At 44.5% G+C, this 23,876-nt stretch overlaps 1 protein-coding gene across 1 annotated transcript in view; it reads right to left on the bottom strand.

The window, feature by feature from the left end:
• Positions 1-23,876, bottom strand: part of LOC143280992 (uncharacterized) — a 39,972-nt gene that overhangs the window by 5,881 nt on the left and 10,215 nt on the right. The window contains exons 2-16 of the mRNA XM_076585845.1: positions 23,572-23,841; positions 23,014-23,160; positions 21,907-21,979; positions 21,265-21,394; positions 20,651-20,783; positions 18,414-18,587; positions 16,001-16,198; positions 15,359-15,610; positions 14,194-14,355; positions 12,898-13,112; positions 11,509-11,632; positions 10,033-10,185; positions 5,720-5,917; positions 1,681-1,878; positions 125-215 (exon numbers count right to left, since the gene is read on the bottom strand). Coding sequence (XP_076441960.1) covers positions 125-215; positions 1,681-1,878; positions 5,720-5,917; positions 10,033-10,185; positions 11,509-11,632; positions 12,898-13,112; positions 14,194-14,355; positions 15,359-15,610; positions 16,001-16,198; positions 18,414-18,587; positions 20,651-20,783; positions 21,265-21,394; positions 21,907-21,979; positions 23,014-23,160; positions 23,572-23,821 — 2,498 coding nt within the window. The 5' untranslated portion in view covers positions 23,822-23,841. The remainder of the gene's footprint in view (positions 1-124; positions 216-1,680; positions 1,879-5,719; positions 5,918-10,032; positions 10,186-11,508; positions 11,633-12,897; positions 13,113-14,193; positions 14,356-15,358; positions 15,611-16,000; positions 16,199-18,413; positions 18,588-20,650; positions 20,784-21,264; positions 21,395-21,906; positions 21,980-23,013; positions 23,161-23,571; positions 23,842-23,876) is intronic.

Genomic DNA, 23,876 nt, shown 5'->3' with positions numbered 1-23,876 from the left:
AAAAGAAAAAAACCCCACCAAAAACAACATCAACAGCAAAACATACACACACACAAATGAAGAAAAATAAAAACAACAAAACAAAGCATAAAACAAAAACAGACAGACAGACAGACTCACTCACTGTTTCATCACCCCCTCCACCATCTCCCGATCACCGAAAGCGTGGCTAGCGTACACTTTGACCTTTGTGACGTCTGTGGGCGTGGCCGTCTCTGTGAAGAGGACCAAGTGTATGCTCGTTTGAATGACAGATTTTACATCACTCAGCTCAGGTTTGTCTTGTCTTATCTTCGAAAACTTTTTTTTGTTCATTTGTTTGTTTGAATTTATTGTTGTTGTTTATTTTTTATTCGTTTTGCTTCTGGTTCCTTTATTTTTTGGTGATTTTTTGTTTTTAAACGTGAGTATGTGAGTGTGTGTGTGTGTGTGTGTGTGTGTGTGTGTGTGTGTGTGTGCGCGCGCGCGATGGATGTTTGTCAACAAGAGTGAGTAGTACCTGTGTCTTTCTTTCTTTTTATTTTATTTTATTTTTATTTTTATTTTTTTTAGAGTGTCAACACACTTGAATAAAGGCACAAGTTAAAGAAAGGTAATGACGTTCGTGCAAAAGGTAAAACAAGGGGAATAATTGCTGCGACATGTCTGGTGGGAAGACAATTTAGTTTTCTCTCCCCTTAAGCTCGCCCTCCCCCCCCCCCCCCCCCCCCCACCATCCCCAACACACACACACACAAACACACACACTTGTATTAAACACTTATCTAATTCTCTGTTGTTGTTGTTTTTTTAATTGAAAAACGAAAACAAGGCGAGATAATCACTTAATCTTGCTCTTTTCCTCGCCATCACACACTCACAGACACCCACTTATACTAACAACAAACATAATAATAATAATAATAATAATGTACATTTATATAGCGACCTTTCTCACTAAGAGCTCAGGGCGCTTTACATGAAAGAAAAATATAACAAGTAACATAAAACATTCATGGCTACTCTTTCTAAAAAAAAAAAACCTTTCCCCACTCACACTCTCCCTTTGCCACTCTACATACATCCAAAGTGAACTGACGTGGGTGGTGTTGGAGAAAAGGAAGCTGAGAGCACTTATATTCTCGCTTCAATTGGGAGCCAATGTAGAGTGCGGAGGTGAGGAGAAAATTTTAATGTGATCAGTACGTGGGACTCTGAGAGTCAGACGGGCAGCATTGTTTTGGAGTTCTTGAATTCGCTGAAGAATATTATGTGGACAGCCTATGAGAAGAGAATTACAGTAGTCAATTCGTGACAGCACAACAACAGAAATAAGAGTTTTAGTAGTTTCAACAGAAAGGTACTGACGGATAGAGTTGATGCCACGAAGTTCACAATTGACTATGCGTATCAGATTTACTACCTGAGCATGCATGCTGAGGTTTGAGTCCAGAATGACTCGCGCACACACACACTTCAACATCCCATCCACCGACGCACACACACACACACACAAACATACACCTCCACCACCCCTCTACCTTACACATTCACACACACAGACACACACACACACACAAACTCCCCTCTTCCCCCACCATCCCTCCTTCAAACACCATAACCAACCAACGAATCCCTCCACCCGCTACCCGCCACCACACCACACCACACCATACCACCCACACACTGACTGACGCGTACCCAGAGGCTGCACCACAGACATCTTACGGCCGTCGCCGTCGTTGTGGTGGTGGTGGGGGTAGGAGGAGGAGGAGAGGGCGGGGATGCCATTGAGGTCACCGTGGATGTCGGTGGAGGACTTCTCGCTCAGCCACAGGGAGCTGATCTCGTCCGGCACCGGCAGCACTGTCTGGCCCGGCACCACCTGCACGCTGCCGCCTGCCGCACGTGCAACACACACACACACACACACACACTCACACACACACGCGCGCACACACACACACACAAACATATGAATAAAATGAACACACATACACACACACACAAACACACGTACACATACACATATATATATGTGTGTGTGTGTGTGTGTGTGTGTGTGTCTGACAGTCGTGTCCGACAATGACCATCAGAACAGCAGGGGAGGCAACTGCTGTCCCGACTATCTGGGGTAGAATTGGATTGCAGTGGAGATGGAGTGTGTATTACCCAAGTTACATCTCCACTCTCTCGGCCAAGAGGGTTTTTAGGAAAGTCGGCGTTGGGATGGTTCCCAAAGGGCCAACTATTCCCTAAGGCTGCAGCACTAAGAGAGAGAGAGAGAGAGAGAGAGAGAGAGAGAGAGAGAGAGAGAGAAGTGCAAATGCACATAATATACACCCACACACACACACACACACACACATAATGACCCCCCGTCCCTCGCACCATCCCGACACACAAACACACACACATACGCATACACACAAGGCGTCAATTTTCAAGCTGTACGTTGAACTTTCTTTTTCTGTAAATACAAGGTTTTCTTTTGTATTCATCATATTGCAACTTTTAAATTGCATGTCATTTTTTTTAAATGCCTCATACATCCAAAGTAAAACACAACACTTTGAATCAGTAATCTATTTTTCTTCTTTGTGACAATATAAATCAGTTTCTTCCTATGCTTTTCAAATACATAGCTGAAGAAACTTCGAACTCATCTATGATAAGCTGGAAAGAAAAATACAACAGTGTCATGTCAAACAGTACTGTGGGTAATTAGTTACTATGTAGTAGACTTGTTTGATTGGTTGGTTTCGTTTCATTGGTCTGAAATAATGTAAAGTGTACAGATGTTACATCAAGAGGAAGAACAGACATGCAGGTATTCGCTCACTGACATGTTCACAACAAAGATAATAAATAAATAATAGATAAATGAATAAATAAATAAATAAATAGATAAATAAATAACAAAAATAAAAGAAAATAAAACAAAAGCATACAAACAGAATCAAACAACAGGGTAGTGGAGGTGAACACGTTCAAGTGCAAGTGAACAACACTTCAGTCATTTTTTTCAAAGTGACATTACATATTCTAGATAAGCACTGTTGCCCGTCTGAGTTTATACTGAATAGAATCTTAGATTCTGATAAAATATTATCCTTCAGTATCTTATATTCTGGACTGGAGGTGCTTTCTAAGGACAATCTTTATATTTCATATACACTGAAATTTACATGGTTAATCTGATACAACATTAAACAAATATACACGTGATGACAAAAAAGACGACAAAGAAAAGAAAGAGAAAAAAAAAGGCACACGTTGGCTGCACGATCCAGCTCCATCCACTTTCCGACGCAGAAGAGGTCCCCCGGAACAATAAAGAGAAGGTCGTTTCGCCAGGGTAGGACAGGACTCCACCACCACCACCACCACCACCACCCTAACCCCCCCACCATCCCCTCTCGACAAACAACAACAATAACAACACCACCTTCACACCACAACAAGACAGGACAGCTCAGCTTCGGCAGATAGCTGTAGAAACTCCACCACGGCGAACACCGGAAGGTAAGCAAAATCCACTGTTTGACGAGACAAGACAAGACACGTGTTGGGGGGCACACGACCGCCGAGAAACTCCGACACGTCACCCACAAACATGCACATGCACATGCTGCACCATCAACCCCACACCACCACCACCCACTCACCACTATAATCATACTTACTAAACCGACGAACGGCTGTGGAAAAAAAAGACAAAGGATGAACACATTTATGTTTAAAATGGGGGGACGGAGGCGAAAAAAGGTGCCTGGGGTTTTGAAAAAACAACAACAAAAACCTACGGAGAGAGGGGGGGGGGAAAGAAACGGAAGAAGAAGAGATATAAGATTGGGGAAGAGACACGGGGGGAAAGAGGAGGAGAAAAAGAGGAAAGAGAGAAGAAAGATGAAGAAGAAAGAGCGAAATAAGAAATAAAGAGAAAACGAAGGTTGGGATGATGGTGATGGTAAGCAGGAAGGAGGAGGAAGAGCAGAAAAGAAGGCAGAGTGGCCGAAAGAAAGAAAGAAAGAAAGAAAGGAAGAATAAAATCTCCTTTCCTAGGCGATAGCTCAACCGACCGCAAGGAGAGGTCATCTCTGGGAAAGGAAAGGGCAAAAAAAAAAAAAAAAAAAAAGACAGAAAGAAGGAAGGAAGGAAGGAAGGAAGGAAGGAAAGAAATAAAGACAAAAAGGACAGAAAGAAGGACGGAAGGAAGGAAAGAAAGAAAGAAAGAAAAAAGGACAGAAAGAAGGAAGGAGGGAAGGAAGAAAGAAAGAAAGAATAAAGTCAACCGACCGCAATGGGAGGTCATCTCAGGGCAAAGAATGAAAGGGGTGAAGAAAGAAAGAAAGAAAGAAAGAAGGAGCAAGCGAACTGATGAACCACCCTACTAGCATTCAAACCTTCACCGTCCGAACAGGTACACGACTCACTCTCAAAGCTATGAAACGTCAACACATCGCTCCCTTACTCGCTTCCCTTCACTGGCTCCCCATTCAAGCACGAACACAATACAAACTCTCAGTCCTTTGTCTCAGTTCCTTCACTGATTCTTGCCCTGTCTATCTTTCGGATCAGCTTTCTGTCTATTCAGCGTCCAGACAACTTCGTTCTTCAAAATGACAAGCCCACGCTGTCTGTTCCAAAGATTCGTACAAAAACTGTGAATGTTCCTTTTCTTTTGCTGCACCTAAACAGTGGAACTCACTACCCTCACACCTCCGTTACACCTCTAACGCACGCATTCAAGAGAGCATTCTAAACATATCTTTTCAAAACTGTACTTTTCTCATTGAAACAGTTCCTGCATAATAATGCTTGCTGTGATCTCATTGCCAGATGTGCTCTTTGTGTTGATTTGTATGTGTTATAATGCTGGATCCTTGGTGTTTATTTTTGACTAAGGTGAATGAGATGTGCCATCTTTCGCGGCGTTTTGTGCCTGTAAGATTTCAGACTGTGATGGTGCCTGCGTTGATTTACACATATTTTCATGTCACTTAGTCGTAAATGTGTGTATTTTAGCCAATATCATATAATATTGTGTTGACTCTGTACATATCTCTACGTCACTTTGTCTTAAATTTGTATATTTCAATGTGAAACGTGCTGAGCCCCATCTGAAATGGGGGTATTGCGTTATATAAGCCTGCATTATTAGTACTATTATCATATGATGAAGATGTGTCACCATCATCATCATCATCACCGTATGAACGCTTTCATCCGCTTCATCATCGTCACCACCATTATCATCATTAACATCGTCATCACCACTGCAGAGACCTATTATCCCTGTCGGTTTATGAGACTCGAACCTGTGGACACTGGGTACCTTATCGGGTGTATTACTACTAGATCACCGCTCCACACACACACACACACACACACACACACACACACACATCATCATCATCATCATCGCTCCACACACACACACACACACACACACACATCATCATCATCATCATCAGCGGTCCACAAACTTGCATACACACATACACACACAAACATCATCATCATCGCTCCACAGACAGACACACACACACATCATCATCATCATCGCTCCACACACACACACATCACCATCATCATCATCGCTCCACACACACACACACACATCATCATCATCAACATTATCACAGACACCTTACATCCTCATCCCCCGCCATCACTGCCCCCCCCCACGCCCCCACCCCGTCCCCCCAAGCCGTCCGTCGCTATCACTCATACTCACCGGTGGAGCTGAAGGCCACGGTGGGGTACAGGCCGCCGTATGCCGCCTGCAGACGGCAGTGGTGGAAGACGACGGAGTTGAGGGCGAAGTAGACCACCACCTTCTGGGGCACGCGGTCCGCTGGCCTGGAGAACACCACCCCGCACTGTAAAATGTCCCCCGGCTGGATCTCCGGTGCTGACTGCACTGATCTCTTGGCTGGACAGTGAGGACAGGGGGAAAATGGTTATAGGAGTATGGCTGTAAAAGTCTGCCAGTGAGGAGGGAAATGGTTATAGGAGTATGGTTGTAAAAGTCTGCCAGTGAGGGGGGAAATGGTTATAGGAGTATGGTTATAAAAGTCTGCCAGTGAGGGGGAAAATGGTTATAGGATTATGGCTGTAAAAGTCTGCCAGTGAGGGGGGAAATGGTTATAGGAGTATGGTTATAAAAGTAGGGATTATGGTTGTAAAAGTCTGCCAGTGAGGGGGAAATGGTTATAGGAGTATGGTTATAAAAGTCTGCCAGTGAGGGGGAAAATGGTTATAGGATTATGGTTGTAAAAGTCTGCCAGTGAGGGGGAAAATGGTTATAGGATTATGGTTGTAAAAGTCTGCCAGTGAGGGGGGAAATGGTTATAGGAGTATGGTTATAAAAGTCTGCCAGTGAGGGGGAAATGGTTATAGGATTATGGTTGTAAAAGTCTGCCAGTGAGGGGGAAAACGGTTACAGGATTACGGTTGTAAAAGTCTGCCAGTGAAGGGGAAAATGGTTATAGGATTATGGTTGTAAAAGTCTGCCAGTGAGGGGGGGAAATGGTTATAGGATTATGGTTGTAAAAGTCTGCCAGTGAGGTGGGAAATGGTTATAGGATTATGGTTGTAAAAGTCTGCCAGTGAGGAGAAAAATGGTTATAGGATTATGGCTGTGAGAGTCTGCCAGTGATGACAGGACAAAAATGGTTATAGGATTATGGCTATAAGAGTTTGCCAGTGATGACAGGAGAAAAATGGTTATAGGATTTTGGTTGTGAGAGACTGCCAGTGAAGACAGGACAAAAATGGTTATAGGATTATGGTTGTGAGTCAGCCAGTGAGGAGAAAAAGGGTTATAGGATTATGGTTGTGAGAGACTGCCAGTGGTGACAGGAGAAAAATGGTTATAGGATTATGGCTGTAAGAGTCTGCCAGTGCTGACAGGAGAAAAATGGTTATAGGATTATGGCTGTAAGAGTCTGCCAGTGAAGACAGGAACAATGGTTATAGGATTATGGCTATAAGAGTCTGCCAGTGAGGAGAAAAATGGTTATAGGATTATGGTTATGACAGTCTGCCAGTGATGACAGGACAAAAATGGTTATAGGATTATGGCTGTAAGAGTTTGCCAGTGAAAACAGGAGAAAAATGGTTATAGGATTATGGCAGTAAGAGTTTGCCAGTGAAAATAGGAGAAAAATGGTTATAGGATTATGGTTGTAAAAGTCTGCCAGTGAGGAGAAAAATGGTTGTCGTATTATGGCTGTGAGAGTCTGCCAGTGAAGACAGGAGAACAATGGTTATCGAATTACGGTGTAAGAATCTGCCAGTGAAAACAGAAGAATGGTTATCGGATTATGGCTGTAAGAGTGTGTAATGCGTTATTCACATGTTAAGGCGACAGTGTGTTTATTTATTTTATCCAGATATGACGGGGAGAATATGTGAAATGTCGTCGTTATATCTGTTTGTTTGTTTTAATTTTTGACTCACTTGTGTAAACAAAGTGAGTCTATGTTTTTACCCGGTGTTCGGTTGTGTGTGTGTGTGTGTGTGTGTGTGTGTGTGTGTGTGTGTGTGTTTGTGTGTGTGTGTGTCCGTGGTAAACTTTAACATTGCCATTTTCTCTGCAAATACTTTGTCAGTTGACACCAAATTAGGCATAAAAATAGGAAAAATTCAGTTCTTTTCAGTCATCTTGTTTAAAACAACATTTCACCTCTGGGATGGGCACAAAAAATTAAAAAATGAAGCCTAATTATATGCAAACTGCATTTACTGTTATATCTATATTTTTTGTATTCTCTAAACTTGGCACTTTGATCTGATGTTCTGACCCAACAACAAGAGCAGTCGTTATTATCATTTTTCGTTCAAACAGGAACCTCTTTTGCTAAGCATGGAAGTTTTATTTATTTTGCAAACGTTTTGGTGCAGATAGTAAAAAAGGGAAATTACTCTGTAATCAATGCTAGGGGACTTAATTTGCTTTAAACTGATCTTTCTCGTCTTAAACATTACATTCTGAAATTATACTCAATACATAAAAACCTTGGATTTTTTTTAAAAGTGTATGACAAGTGAGTCTTGAAGGCCTTGCCTCTCTTGTTAAATTTTTTTTTAGATGTGGAAACGACAATGTGATGACAGTGGTTCTGATGAGGTGTGCGACGTTCACAACATATATCAGCTGTTCAGTCTGTCCCATTGTTCTTGAGACATACAAGCAATCTGACTTCATCAAAGATCTTGTTATTTCACTTCCGCACAACTCGTACATGCGCTTGCACACATACACTTACACATCGCCACAGTATGTTATCTGCAATGCGTAATGGGCAATGTTAGCGAAGTGCATGACTAGCCAAACTAATCCCGTAAGAGTTATCTTTCCCAGGTAAGGAAACAAAGCACGGACGTTAGCGAGATTACAGCAGGGATCAAATCGACTCTTACACATACCGCATCCTTCAGACATGCAACATTCAGGCCTTTGAAAGCACATAAACACGTACAAATAAACTGGTATTAATTTGTTGAACACGCATAAACATGTATTAGGCTGTGGAAATACAAACATTTATTGGGCTATTTGTATTTGTATTTCTTTTTATTACAACAGATTTCTCTGTGTGAAATTCAGGCTGCTCTCCCCAGGGAGAGCGCGTCGCTATACTACAGCGCCACCCTTTTAAAAATTTTTTTTTCCTGCGTGCAGTTTTATTTGTTTTTCCTATCAAAGTGGATTTTCCTTCAGAATTTTGCCAGGACCAACCCTTTTGTTGCCGTGGGTTCTTTTACGTGCGCTAAGTGCATGCTGCAAACGGGACCTCGGTTTATCGTCTCATCCGAATGACTAGAATCCGAATGACACACAAAAACATGGAATGAACACACACAGATAAGTATCAGGCTATTGAACACACACTATCATGTATTAAGCTTTTTAAACAAATATAAACATACACTGGGCTGTTGAATTATGCTGTTGAACACACATAAACATGTATTAGGCTGTTGAGTTATGCCACTGAACAAAGATAAATATCTATTAGGCTGTTGAATTATGCTGTTAAACACACATAAACATGTATTAGGTTGTTTAACACACAAAAACATGATTCGGCGGTAGATGAAACAGAAACATGTATTTGGCTGCTGAAATGTATAAGGCAGTTGAACACATGTGTCCCCACTTCCCCTCCCCCCAAACCCCATTTTCCCTACTGAGCACTGACCGTTTTTTCATTTGTGTTTTTTTTTTTTTAATCAGGGAAATGAGATAAGCAAATGTGCATGCTTTTTTTTTTAAAACCATTTTTTTCTTTTCCTCTCTCAAACTATTTTATTCAATTCAGTTACTACATGATATGAAGAACAAAAAAACACATTCAACAGACATACATTGCAAACTCTAACAATAGCAAAGATGGGAAAAAAGAAGAACTAACAAAGCACAACCAAGAAGTAAAAGCACACACGCACACCCACACTCTACACACACACACACACACACGCACACACACACACAGACACGCACAGAGAAAAAGAATCAACATAACAAACTAGTATTACATCAGAAGTGGTCACAACGTGTAATGGATGTACATCTGAAGTGATAAGAAACTCTAGGGAGAGCTGGACAGTACAAGGTCTTCAGAGAAGAAGCCCCTCTCAAAAAAGCGTTTTGGCCCTTAACTCCTTACAATTTAAGGGGGCCGGGCCGCACCCAGGTCATGACTCCTGGATGCCCTTGTACTGCTGCCTTGGGCAGGGAAATTCAATCTGAACATGATGTGATAGATAACCTGTATATATGTATCCTATTAGAGGAAAATACCACACCTTCTTTACTCCTGGCTTGACTAATCGAAAGAGAAAAGAAAAAAATCCAGTCTGCACTGGTGGGTCACGGTAAAGTACGTGTAGTTAAAAATCCATATACAGACCAGAAACCGAAACAAACACATTAAAGGACAACAACAACAAAAAAAGAAAATGTCCATTACGTGAAATGTACAAGGATGTTGAACACACATGCCCCCCCCCCTCCCCCCATGCTCCCCAGTGAGCACTGACCGTTGTTGACCAGTATGTGAGGTCCGGAGGGCACGAAGCAGATCTCGCCGCTCTCAGAGCCCAGCACGTTGTTCACGTCATGTGTGGCCCGGCTAAGACCTATCCCCGGCAGGTCCTGACCCGACTGCAGCTTGACGCTGAACACCGAGGACCCTGCACGCGCGTGTGTAGGGACAAACACATGCGCACGCGTGCGCGCACAACACACGCACACACATACATACATACATGAATGTCACATGCCAACAGAAACATCTCGAAGAAGAGACAGAGACACACACACACACACACACATATACACGCGCGCGCGCACACACACACACACACACACGCACGAATATCACATGCCAACAGATACATCTCGAAGAAAACAAAGCCCCAGAGACACAGAGAGAAAGACACACACACACACACACACATACACACACACGAATGTCACGTGCCAACAGATACATCTCGAAGAAAACAAAGCCCCAGAGACACAGAGAGAAAGACACACACACACACACACACACACACACACACACGAATATCACATGCCAACAGAAACATCGCAAAGAAAACAAAGCGAGAGAGAGAGAGAGAGAGAGAGAGAGAGAGAGAGAGAGAGAGAGAGAGAGAGAGTGAGAAACACACACACGCACACACACATACACGCACCTATCTGAATGTCACATGTTAGCAGAAACATCTAAAAGAAAACTCGTTTGCACGCTCACACACAAGAGTGATGGCCTAGAGGTAACGCGTCCGCCTAGAAAACGAGAGAATCTGAGCGCGCTGGTTCGAATCCCGGCGCAGTCGCCAGTATTTTATCCCCCTCCACTAGACCTTGAATGGTGGTCTGGACGCTAGTCATTCGGATGAGACGATAAACCGAGATCCCGTGTGCAACATGCACTTAGCGCACGTAGAAGAACCCACGACAATAAAAGGTTTGTCCTTGGCAAAATTCAGTAGAAAAATCCACTTCGATAGAAAACGAATTAAAAAAAAAATGCAGGCAGGAAAAAGTAAAAAAGAAAAAACAACAAACAAAAAACGGTGGCGCTCTTAGTGCAGTGACGCGCTCTCCTTGGGGAGAGGCAGCCCGAATTTCACACAGAGAAATCTGCTGTGATAAAAATGAGTAACACAAAAACACACACGCATGAATGTCATCATGAAAACATCTAAAAAAAAAACCACAGAGAGAATATCAGAAACAGAAAGTTTAATCCTTTAACGCCTGTTGGGACACGGAGAGTAGCCGTTATTAATATATGTTTTACTTTTAGGTACAGAAAAGTTTAAAAGTCAAAGCAAATTCATATGGTGATTTAACCAGCAACACACAAAAAAATGATGAACAGTCATTCCAGCACACACACACACACACACACACACACATACCTACACACAACACCAACACGCACGCAACACACACACTCACACACACACACACACAAACACACACACACGCACACAGAGGCTTACCCGTCACAAGGGGCTGTGTGCTCTGGGCAGAAGCAGCAAAGGCGTATCCTTCGAAGGGCTTCAGCTCAAAGTTGTCTCCCTTCGCCTCCACGCAGGACGCCCGAATCCAGTCCTCTGCGTTTCTCTGTCGCCACACACCGTTTTTGGTTCACGTCAGTATAGCTGTTTATTAACTCACTCAGTACGGCCAGTCCTCTCTTCTCCTCTACACAGACCCCTCGGATGTCCAGTGGGTGTCTCTATGACCCAGCCTTTAGCTTCCGTCGTCAGAATTGTGGTATTCTTTGTCAACATTCACCTCTTCAGTGTAAGAGCCTTCCGCTTGTAATATTTTGATGGCTGTAATTGGGGTGAAACGCTGTTAACGTCGTCTCTTTCGCCGTTCGTATGTATGGAGAGAGTTAATCCATTTATCTGGCCTACATTTTGGCCAACAGCAAAGTGAGAGCCATAATTATGATCAATGGTTTCTCCACTGCAAAGGGAAGTCGTTTACAACTTAAAGTCTTTTGTAAAGGACTATGCCTCTCAAATTAGGAAGCAATGTTGCACTGGTTCTTAGTGCTGCAGCCTTGGAGGGCTAGCTGGCCTTTGGGAACCATTTCAACGCCAACTATCCTAAAACCCTCTTGGCCGAGAGAGTTGGGATGTAACTTAGGCAAGACAATCTCCACTATATTCAAATTCTAGACCCGATAGTCGGGACAACTGTTATACTTCCACTGCTGTTTTGATGGTCATTGTCGGAGACGACTGATGAGCATACATGATTTATCTGTTCATTTATTCGTGTGCTTATTTATTTATTTAATCGCTTATTTATTCATTTATCTATCCATTTATCAATGTATCTATATATCTGTATCAGCGCTTAAAAAACTGTCACTAACGATCCCATAGCACATAAAGAAGTAAATAAAAACACCCGCAAAAGAAAATCAGACATAATAACACACTGAAATATAAATCGGACATACACACGGTCGTATTCATGCACAGAAATCAAAGAGATGCCTCTGTGAACACTGACCACTCTTGTCAATATTTCGCTGGACGATTAAGCAAAAAGTAATATAACCTCAACAAGCAAAACGTAAGCAAACAGTAACATCAAAACACATAATCACGCATAATACACGGGCATACAACCACCCGTCTCCCCCTCAAGGAAAAAAAACACCAAACCACATTGTCTGCGGGCAACTCACACGTCCTTGTTACACACAAAAAAAGAATATAACGTACTATGCCCTGTTATCAAGTCCAGACACCCAAAACCCGTCATCTCTCCACTCACCCCTCCATGCACACGCACACACACGCGCCGACTCATATATACAACATACACAGAGAAAACCTCATCACACACACACACACACACACACACACCCGAGTTCGGACGATCTTGGTGGAGTTCAGGATGCCAGTCCAGTCGGCCTTGACCTCTGCGGGGCCGGCGGAAATGACAATGGAGGCATAGATGGCGAGGTTGCAGCCGGTCGCCCTGGAAACGACGCCTCGACCAATCAGACGTTCGTTGACGGTGAAGCACAACACGGCTCCCCCGTCGTCGATGTAGTCGAGGTAACAGGCGATCTTTTGCTCTGCACAGCAACCCGTCAACATCATCTATACCGATCAACGTCAAGGTGAACTTAAGGATAGACTAGAAACATCCAACCACCCCAGCCCCCCACTCACTCACCTCCCTACCCCCCCCCCCCCCCACACGCCTAAAAAGCTTACTATACCTGACAGTCTGAACCAATTGTACTCGAACCTTCCCCACTGTCACTTGCTCTCTCCAACTTCTGACCGCCTACTTTTCCCCCGCGACCGAAAGTATGCTATATGAAACCAACAAAACAACAACAACAAAAAACAACAACAAAACCCAAACAAACACCCTCACCCCGAAAAACAACAACAAGAAGAAGAAAACACAACACCAAGGAACAAGACAATACAGCCCAGTAACTGAATTGGGGCACAGCTAACGTGATTATTTGACCAGTCATTTTTTTGTTTTCATGTCTGTTCAGTTTTAACCCTTTCACCGCCAAGCTCGCATTTATGCACAGGCGTGGTAGAGGACCCATGTCACTGAAAGGTGACCATTCATTGGTCTGTTATCCACGAACCTACTGCTCTTAATGTTCGGTGGTTGGATAGGCCATATTTTCTATACATCGCAGGGGGAATCCCCAGCTATTCTTAGCCACTGTCTTTTCTGTGTTTATACCACAAAGGAATTTTGTACTCTAAACTGACTGGCGATGAAAGAGTTAAAGGAAGTGTCAAAGCTGATCCATGCACGCTACACCGCATCTGATTTATATATATATATATAAAAGTGGCGGCAGCCGCTCTTCAGGTGACACTCAGGTGACACTCGCTCTTCAGGTGACACTCAGGTGACACTCGCTCTTCAGGTGACACTCAGGTGACACTCACTCTTCATGTGACACACACGTGACACTCACTCTTCACGTGACACACATGTGACACTCACTCTTCAGGTGACACACACGTGACATTCACTCTTCAGGTGACACACACGTGACACTCACTCTTCACGTGACACACATGTGACACTCACTCTTCATGTGACACACACGTGACACTCACTCTTCAGGTGACACACACGTACCCCTTACACCATTCACTCGCTCAGGTGACACTCACTCTTCTCGGGGTCCCACTTGGCCACTGCCCGCATGCCGTCCTTGGACACGATGCTGCCAAGCTTCAGCATGTAGCCACACGACGTGTTCTCCGCGCCCAGGAACTCGCCCTCCAGCCTGCTGCCCTCCGTGGACACGCCCATCTGGATCTCTGTCGACTGCCCTGTGTATGGAATGGAATGGAGTATTGCAGACATTCTGTAAATTGGAGGGTTGATTTTTTATTATTTTTTTTATTGTACATTATTATAGCGCCCTTTCTCTCAAAGAGCTCAGGGCGCATTACATGAAAGAAAAAATTCTACAAATTACATAACTCAATCATGACCACTCATTTCTCAAAACCCCTTCCCCACTTCACCCCCCACTATCCCTTTCCCACTCTTCGTGCATCCAAAGTGAGCTGACATAGGTGGTATTGTAATCATTATTATGATGACATGACCAGCAGAAATATGGCACACTTCCCCCGTTCTCCTCTTCTCCATCAGTCAGAAAGTTTCTTGTAATACAGATTTCCATAATGGCATTTGGGCAATTTTTAGTATATCAAGATACGCATTTTAATTCAGCCAGCCTTGGCCCCTGACCACGAAGTTTTCAGTGTGACGAAAATCAGTCACACCCGCGCTTGGTTCTGTGTTGTAGGTTATTAATCCGTCTTTCAACATCAATAAGGCCTGTCTGTGGCATATCAGAGACTGACATAAGCCTATAAACTATGAATGATCAATGCAATGAGAATTCATTTACGATATTGTCTTTTGCGAAGGAATATATGACTCAAACTAAAAGGCAAGACTGCACCAGCTCTTAGTGCTGCAGCCTTAGGAGCTAGTGGGCCTTCGGGAACCATCCCAACGCCGACTGTCCTAAGACCATCCAGGCTGAGAAAGTGGGAATGGTAAGACACTTTCCATTATAATCGAAATCAAGCCCAATTTGTTTGGACAGCAGCTACCTCCTCTGCTGTTCTGGTGGTTATAGCTGGACACGACAATCCTACCGTGTCATGAATCAATCTTTCCATCATGGACAACCCCCACACATAACACCTCCCGACCCACCCTAAAGTTACCCCCCCCACCCCAGCAAAACAACACTCACTTTCAGAAACTCCCCCCCCACCTAAAGTACCCCCTAGCACCCCCAGCAAACCCACTCACCAAACTGGGTGACCTCGATAGTGAAGCAGTCCCCGAGGTGCCTGAGCGGCTCCGCCCGGAACTGCAGCAGCTGGGCTGTGTCCGTGTCCGCGGGCATCTGCACGGTGGCCGAGTGGTGGGTGAGGTCGGCCAGGCGGAAGGCCTCGTTGCAGCGGTAGTCCTGGCTGGCCTCCGAGGTGGTCAGCACCTTGGCCAGGTCCACCCCGGGGAACTCAGGGGGTTCCGCGTTCACGTCCAGCCTCACCGAGTCATCTGTGGGCAAGGGTAGGGGTAGGGGTAGGGGTAGTTGCAGGTGTAAGGACGCAAACATACATTCTAAGTACATGTGTACACACACACGCGCCCTCACAATCATGGGTTTTTTTTTCTTGTGTGTGTGTATGTTTTTTATGTCCGAGTGTATAAACGTATAAGTGTGACCGTATGTGTGTATATATGTGCGTTTGTGTTTTGCGCATGTGCACATGTGTATATACGTGTGTGCGCGCAAGCATGCAAGTAGGTAAGTGTGTGCGCGCGATACGCTTGTGTATCGATGCGTGCGCGCGTGCATGCGTGAGAGGTGACATAGTAAAATGTGTCACAGCGATATATCAACCTAACATACGGCACCCCCACTCACCGTAGCCTATGATTATGTACCTTTCTCATAAAGAGCAATGCAAGGGAAGAAACCCCCTCGGGGCTGGCGCATGCGCTTGGTGTAGGCCAGCTGTCCGTTCCTGGTGAAATAGACCAGCACCAGGATGGGTTCCCGCTCGCTGGATGACCTCACGTCCTTGGGGAAGACAACTCCGCACCCCATTCGGTCCCCGGCCACGCAACGAAACTTGTCTTTGGCTGGAACAAAAATAAAATAAAACAAAATAAATGATATGATAGTCAGTCAAGTCCGACTATGACCATCAGAACAGTAGAGGAGACAAATGCTGTCCCAACTATTTGGGCTAGAATTTGATTATAGTGGAGAGTGTCTTGCCCAGGTTACATCCTCACTCTCTCGGCCAATTAGGACAGTCGGCGTTGGGATGGTTCCCAAAGGCCAACCAGCCCCCCAAGGCTGCAGCACTACGAGCCAGTGCAATTTTGCCTCCTAGTTTTAAAGTCAGAATTCTTCACAAAAGACTAAGCTGTAAATGATTTCCCATGGCTTTGGAGAAACCATTCATAATACAGCTCTAACTTTGCTGTTGGCCCAACTGTAAACTTATGTCAATCTGTGATATACGCCGAGTGTTCGGCCTAAAAATAATACAACACAAAACAGAATAGCAGAAAAATAGACTAAAGAGAAAGGCAGGAAAAGAAGTAGCTTAATTAAAAACCTCGTTATTGACTGGAATAAATAAATAGCTAAACAGAAACAGTAGTTGTAGTGAGTAGTTGCAGCAGCAGCAATAGTAGTAGTAGCAGCAGCAGCAGTAGTAGTAGCTGTCTGATTAAAACCTCGTTATTGTATGGAATAAACAAACAGAAGGGAAAAAAGAATAGGTACTTTAATTAAAACATTGTTGTAGGCCGGAATAAATATATAAACAGAAAAGGTAGTAGTAGTAGTCTAATCAAAACCTTGTAAAGTGCTGGAATAAAATAAAGATAAAAAGAGAAGAAAGAAACAACCAACAAAAAAACACAACTTAATATACTCACGTGCGCGAACATTTTTTCCCTCCATAACAGTTTTCACCCCGTTCATCGCCTAATATCACTTATAGCGAAAAGACGTTGAACAATCTAAAGGACGAACACAAGAATCGGGAATCAATAAAACTTAATTTAATCCCTTGATCCCTCTTGGGGCATTAAGGATAGGCCTTAGGGACATATGCGATACTTTAGTTACAGAAAACATTAAAAGTCAAGTAAGCAAACCCATTTTACGATTGAACAAGCAATGCAATACAATACAATACAATACAATACAATACATGCACGCACGCACCCTCACACACACACACACAAACAAAAGTCCGATCAAACCACCCTCCCTTTCATCACCACCACCACCAAAATCACTCACGCTTAGCTGCAGATTTGTTGTTAAAATTAAGCAAAATTGTGTGAAATACTGTTATTGACACATCCTATGCTCTCGAAGTGTTTATTATAATAACTGTTTATGGGTACTGATATATATATATATATATATATATATATATATATATATATATATTGACGGGTGCAATAGCCGAGTGGTTAAAGCGCTGGACTTTCAATCTGAGGGTCCCGGGTTCGAATCTCGGTGCACCTGGTGGGTAAAGGGTGGAGATTTTTCCGATCTCTCAGGTCAACATATGTGCAGACCTGCTAGTGCCTGAACCCCCTTCGTGTGTATGCGCACGCAGAAGATCAAATACGCACGTTAAAGATCCTGTAATCCATGTCAGCGTTCGGTGGGTTATGGAAACAAGAATATACCCAGCATGCACACCCCCGAAAACGGAGTATGGCTGCCTACATGGCGGGGTAATTAAAAACGGTCATACACGTAAAATGTTACATGTCTGTCTGAGTGTGTATGCGTGTGCGTCTGAAATGTGATTGAATGACACAGGAAACGAATGATGAGCGCCCAGTGGCAGCCGTCAGTCGGCTCTACCCAGGTAGGCAGCCTGTGGTGCAAATGTCCCCGTGTATGTAAAGCGCTTAGAGCTTGGTCTCTGACCGAGGATAGGCGCTATATAAGTATCCATATCAATCAATCAATATATGTGTGTGTTTGTGTGTGTGTGTGTGTGTTGGGAAGGGGGGTATGCAAAAATTAAAAATCCCTTACAATCAATGAATAATGTAGCAATGGTGAAGCATTTGTCAGTGTTATGTGTACTCCTTGAAGTAGTTTACACCGTGTAGTGCTTCAATTGTTTTTGATGGAAACTAATCACGTATTTTTTAGATTTTGATCATGTATTTTTGCGACTTTAATCACCTTAGTTAATGATTTTCTTTTCTTGACAAATATAACCTTCATTGCAAGGGTGTGTGCGTGTGTGTGTGGGGGGGGGGGGGGGGCGGAGGGGGGAGGGGGGGCCGGGGAAGGGGGGGAATCACTCACGTTCACTGTTTTCCCCATTGACGTAGAGTCCACCGTCATCGTTGTGGTAGCCGATGGTCTGAGGCATCCACCCGGGGTAGACGAAGGCCTCGCAGTTACCCGACACCAGGCCGATGCCCTGGCCATGCTCATAGGACGACTTCTTCAATACCTCGATCTCGAAGTAGTGAAAGTCTGAGGTACATACACAGTTCCGGTTTCAATAATCAGGTCAGGTCAAGATTTATTTAAAGAAAACCAAAAACCAAAAACCAAAAACAAAAACAAAAAAACACAACAACAAAAAACCGAAAAAACAAAAAAACCGACCCCATGGGGGGAGGGGGGGGGGGGTACATTGAAATGTCAAGTGGAGTGATGGCCTACAGGTAACGCGTCCGCCATGGAAGTGAGAGAATCTGAGCGCGCTGGTTCGAATCACGGTTCAACCGCCAATATTTTCTCCCCCTCCACTAGAGTGCAACATGTAACCTGTGTATGTCAAATGTATTTCTCTTCTTTTTTTCCATGTCTTTTTCTATTGTAGATGTACAATATCTGTTCAAGTAATCTGAGGTTCAGAAGTGGTATATACATTACTTACAGATCAAGTGTTTATAAGCAGTGACATTTTAATAAATTCTTTCTATGCAGTTATAGCCTGTGTATATTAAATGCATCCCCCCCCCAATGTCTTTTTCTGATGTGATGTATTGTGTCGGTTATGTTTTACCTAAACCTCGAGGTTTTTAAACTTTGAGCGGTTAGCTTGAAGCGGTGGCTAGTTTTTATTGTACTTTTTAAATTTTTTTTTTTATTACTCTTGACTTGAAGTTGGCGCTAACATGGTGATAGCCTTCAGATAGCCTTAGTAGTCGGCGAGGCTCTAAGCACCATAATTTGATTTGATTTGATTTGACCTGAACCTCACACCGGTTGGTGAAGGGTTAAACAGCAGAAGGAGAGGGTTAACCAACACCTTAATGTGCAGAGCAACGACACAGATGGATATGAATGCACTGCCGCCATGGGCATGAAAGGCTACTGGAGTCTCCCGTCGGACCGACGGACGAGTAGGCAGGCAGGCTTATCTGTCGGTGTGTGTCCTCATATGGCAGAAGAGGCCGATTCTGGATGAGCAGCACTTCCCACAGGTGTTGCAAGGGAAAACGTCTCCAGAAGTTGAGCTCTGCTTCCTTCGCTCACGCTTCTCCTTAATGGCCAGCGTATCCGACATTAGCCTGGTTGCCTGACCAGCACAGGTGGGTGGAGGAGTCTGTTTATGCTATTATTAAATTAACCATTTTTTAAAATGTAAACTAATGTTGTATGGGCGTGTTATCTGTTCGTTTTTTACTTGAGTGTAGACAGACAGGCAGACAGGTATGTAGACAACCAGATAAAACACACATCAGTCACCTTACAGACAGACAGACAGACAGACAGGAAGACTGAAGCACCGCGCATCAGATACCACACAGACAGACGGACAAACAGAATCACCACACATCAGACACCACAGAGACAGACAGACAAACAGAATCACCACACATCAGACACCACAGAGACAGACGGACAAACAGAATCACCACACATCAGACACCACAGAGACAGACAGACAAACAGAATCACCACACATCAGACACCACAGAGACAGACAGACAAACAGAATCACCACACATCAGACACCACAGAGACAGACAGACAGAGACAAACAGAATCACCACACATCAGACACCACAGAGACAGACGGACAAACAGAATCACCACACATCAGACACTACAGAGACAAACAGAATCACCACACATCAGACACCACAGAGACAGAGAGAGACAAACAGAATCACCACACATCAGACTCCGCAGAGACAGACGGGCAAACAGAATCACCACACATCAGACACCACAGAGACAGACAGAGACAAACAGAAGCAACACACATCAAACACCACACACAAAAACAGACAAACAGGAAGACAGAAGCAACACACATCAGACACTACACAGGCAGACAGACAAACAGAAGCAACACACATCAGACACCATACAGACAGACAGACAGGAAGACAGAATCACCACACATCAGTCTCCACACACACAGACAGGCAGAGACAAACAGAAGCACCACACATCAGACACCACACACACACAAACAGGAAGACAGAATCACCACACATCAATCACCACACACACACACAGCCAAACAGAATCATCACATATCAGTCACCAGGCAGACAGAGAGACAGACAGACGCTCACGTTTGGAGATGGCCAGAGGGCACTGCACGTTGTAGGCTTCCCGGTCCTTGGAGTCCGGCCTGGTCAAGGTGAAGGTCATGGCCTCGTTGTCTCGCGTGATCCCCGTCCAGCCGAACCAGTTGGACGGCAGGTCCTTGATCAGATATGTGTGTGTGTGTGTGTGTGTGTGTGTGTGTTGTGTGTGGCGGGGGTGTATGAATGAAACACACACACACACACACTATATCTATATCTATATATATATATATGTATGTATGTATCGGGTGTCCCCCCAAAAAGTGAACCGCTTTTTGACAAGTATTTTCTCACACAGTAACCTTAGGGTATCATCAACAAGTCTGCAAAATATCTAAAAGTTCGGAAACAAATCATGCGAGTATTGTCAAAGTGTGTGCCTGATATATGATTGAATGACACAGGAAACGAGTGATGAGCGCCCAGTGGCAGCCGTCAGTTGATTCTACCCAGGAAGGTGGGAAGCCTGTTGTGCAAATGACCCCAAATTTGTAAAGCGCTTAGAACTTGGTCTCCGACCGAGGATAGGCGGTCTATAAGTATCCATATCATCATATCATCATCATCATCATCCATCATCATAAACAAAAACCATGTACATTTCTAATAGTGATGTCCCCCCGTCCAGGCTGCGGCCATTCCATGTCCAGTTGTGCGGCTGTCCGCGATAGCCCAACGGTAGCGTAGAGCTGGTCAGGGGGTAGGTTGACCCACTGGCGGTACACAAACCTGCAGACGCACGTGCGCAAAAAAAAAAAGTTTACTTGCTCTTTCCACGAACTGTCGACGGTAAACAGTACACATGTTGAAAGAACGTTTCTGAGTTACCTGTAGCATCAGTGACATTGATATTTTTTTCTATTCCCATTTACCTCGTCCCACCAAACTAAACTACTTGTTTCAGTCAAAGCATCTACTGTGCATTTTTTGTTTTAAAATTTGTGTATATTAAGGTATATGTGATAGTGTGTGTGTGTGTGTGTGTGTGTGTGTGCGTGCGCGTGTGTGTGTGTGTGTGTGCGTATTTGTGTGAGTGCGCGCGTGTGTATGTGCCTACGAGAGTGCGTGTGTGTCAAACACCATTTGATACACTAACACTGTCAAAAGCAGCAATAAATGATAATAATTTGGACGTTAAAAACTGCTATATATATACATGGTGTACGAAAAAAATGTATTGTACGAAAATATGTATAGAAATAACACATGAAAAAAAACTGTAGACAGGTTGTTCCTCTTACCTGTCGTTGAGCAGAAAGTTGATCAGACTGCGGTCTGGTCCTACGTAATCCAGTCGACACGTCACTGTATCCCCTGAAAGAAAAGAAAAGAAAAGAACAGACAACCTGTGGTAGGTCCTTGAGGTCCGAATCAAGACCTCTGACTCTGTTTGTCTGTCTCTTTTCTTCCCCCCACCCCCTCCCCTCCTTTTCTGTTCCATTCTTTGTCTTTCTTTCCTTCTGTCTGTCTCATCATTATTGAATGGAACGCTCTTCCATCAGTGGCAGAGACATCCGCCGCAGCGAAAGCCATCAAAGCTCGCATGAACCTCCTCCCTCCCAAACCTCCAGCCCCTCTTCCCACCCCCTACCCCTTCCACCCGCCCGCACTCGCCCTTCTACCCTCACATCCATATTCATGGTATCATTTTCTCCCTTTCAATTCCTCTCTTTCCCGTCCTTATACAAGTCTCACCCAATCAACCCAAAAATGTCGAAGTCAGTTTCAGTGGCTCAAGAAGGCGCCACCGCGCCCGGACAATTCCATACACGCTACACCACATCTACAAGGCAGATGCCTGACCAACAGCGTAACCCAACGCGCTTTGTCAGGCCTTGAGTGCATGCATATGTATAAACATGATATATGTATATATATATATCTTTGAGTAACTATCAGGGTGGATTTCTTCTCCATAATTTTGCCAGAGGACAACACTCAAGTTGCCACAGGTTCTTTCTCAGTGCGCAAAGTGCACACGGGACCTCGGTTTCTTGTCTCATCCGAATGACAAGACGCTCAGTTTGATTTTCCGGTCAAACTTGGGAGAGACCCTCACGGATTGTGTGTACTGGCAGATGGGAGTCTTAACCATTCTGCCACATTCCTATGAATACCCCAAGAAGAAGAAGAAGAAGGAGAGGAGAAGGAGGACGAGGAGGAGGAGAGCAGCAGCAACAGCAGCAGCACCGCGACTAACAATAATGAATGAGTAAATAAATGAATATATAACTAAATAGATAGATAGATAGATAGACAGATAGATAGATAGATGAACAAATAAATAAATAAAACGAAACAAACAAAACAGAAGCCGAAACACGAACATGACTGTAGAAACATCTCACCACAGCCATACGGATGGTAGGTCCTGATGCCCAGTCCTCCGTTGAAGACGCCGCCGTCGTTGCTATGGTAACGGACGGAGCGGTCAATGGTCCAGAGCGGGAAGCCAGGCAGACACTTGTTGGTCAGCCCGAACATCACGAACTGACCTGGACACGTGCACGGACACAGGAATAGCATGCAGTTCTGCTATGGGGCCACCTCTCCGTATAGTAGGCTCTTAGCAACTCCAATGAAACAATACGTATACAATATCACATACCGGCACAATACAGCACAAGAATACAAACATATGCACGTACGCTCCCGCGCGAGTACACACAAACACGCACGAACGTGTCAGCGCTGATACATACACACATCCACACCACACACATCGACACTGCTTACACCTCCTCCCTCTACATCAACCCCTATCCTCCATCCCCAACCCCCAAACACAGAATCATACATCCCTCCCAAACCTCAGTCACACCCATCCACCACCACGGCCACCATCATCCCCACCCACTCCACCCCCAACACACACACACACACACACACACACCACTCTCACAAACCGTCATCTATCTCCTTGACGGTCATGCGGTAGTAACGACAATCGGGCGACAGCGGCAGGCGGCAGCACTGCACGAGGTTGGAGGTCAGGGCCTCCTGAGACCGGATGGCCTTGACCATGACCTTGCGGCCGTCGTTGAAGAGGACGAAGTTGTTGAGGTGCTCGAAGCCGTCCGTCTCCGCTCGCGGTGTCTGGTCCAGTCGCCCGTACGTAGTGGGGCCATCACCGTTCGGCATCGCTGAGGTCTTCATGGTGATCGATGCCCTCTTTCCTGTCGATCAATCGATCAGTCACTCAGTCTCTTCT

This window comes from Babylonia areolata, chromosome 4 (genome assembly GCF_041734735.1).
Source record: "Babylonia areolata isolate BAREFJ2019XMU chromosome 4, ASM4173473v1, whole genome shotgun sequence".
Lineage (NCBI taxonomy): Eukaryota > Metazoa > Mollusca > Gastropoda > Neogastropoda > Buccinidae > Babylonia > Babylonia areolata.
The sequence above is the reverse complement of the archived record's forward strand: the minus strand, read 5'-3'. Positions and strand labels throughout refer to the sequence as shown.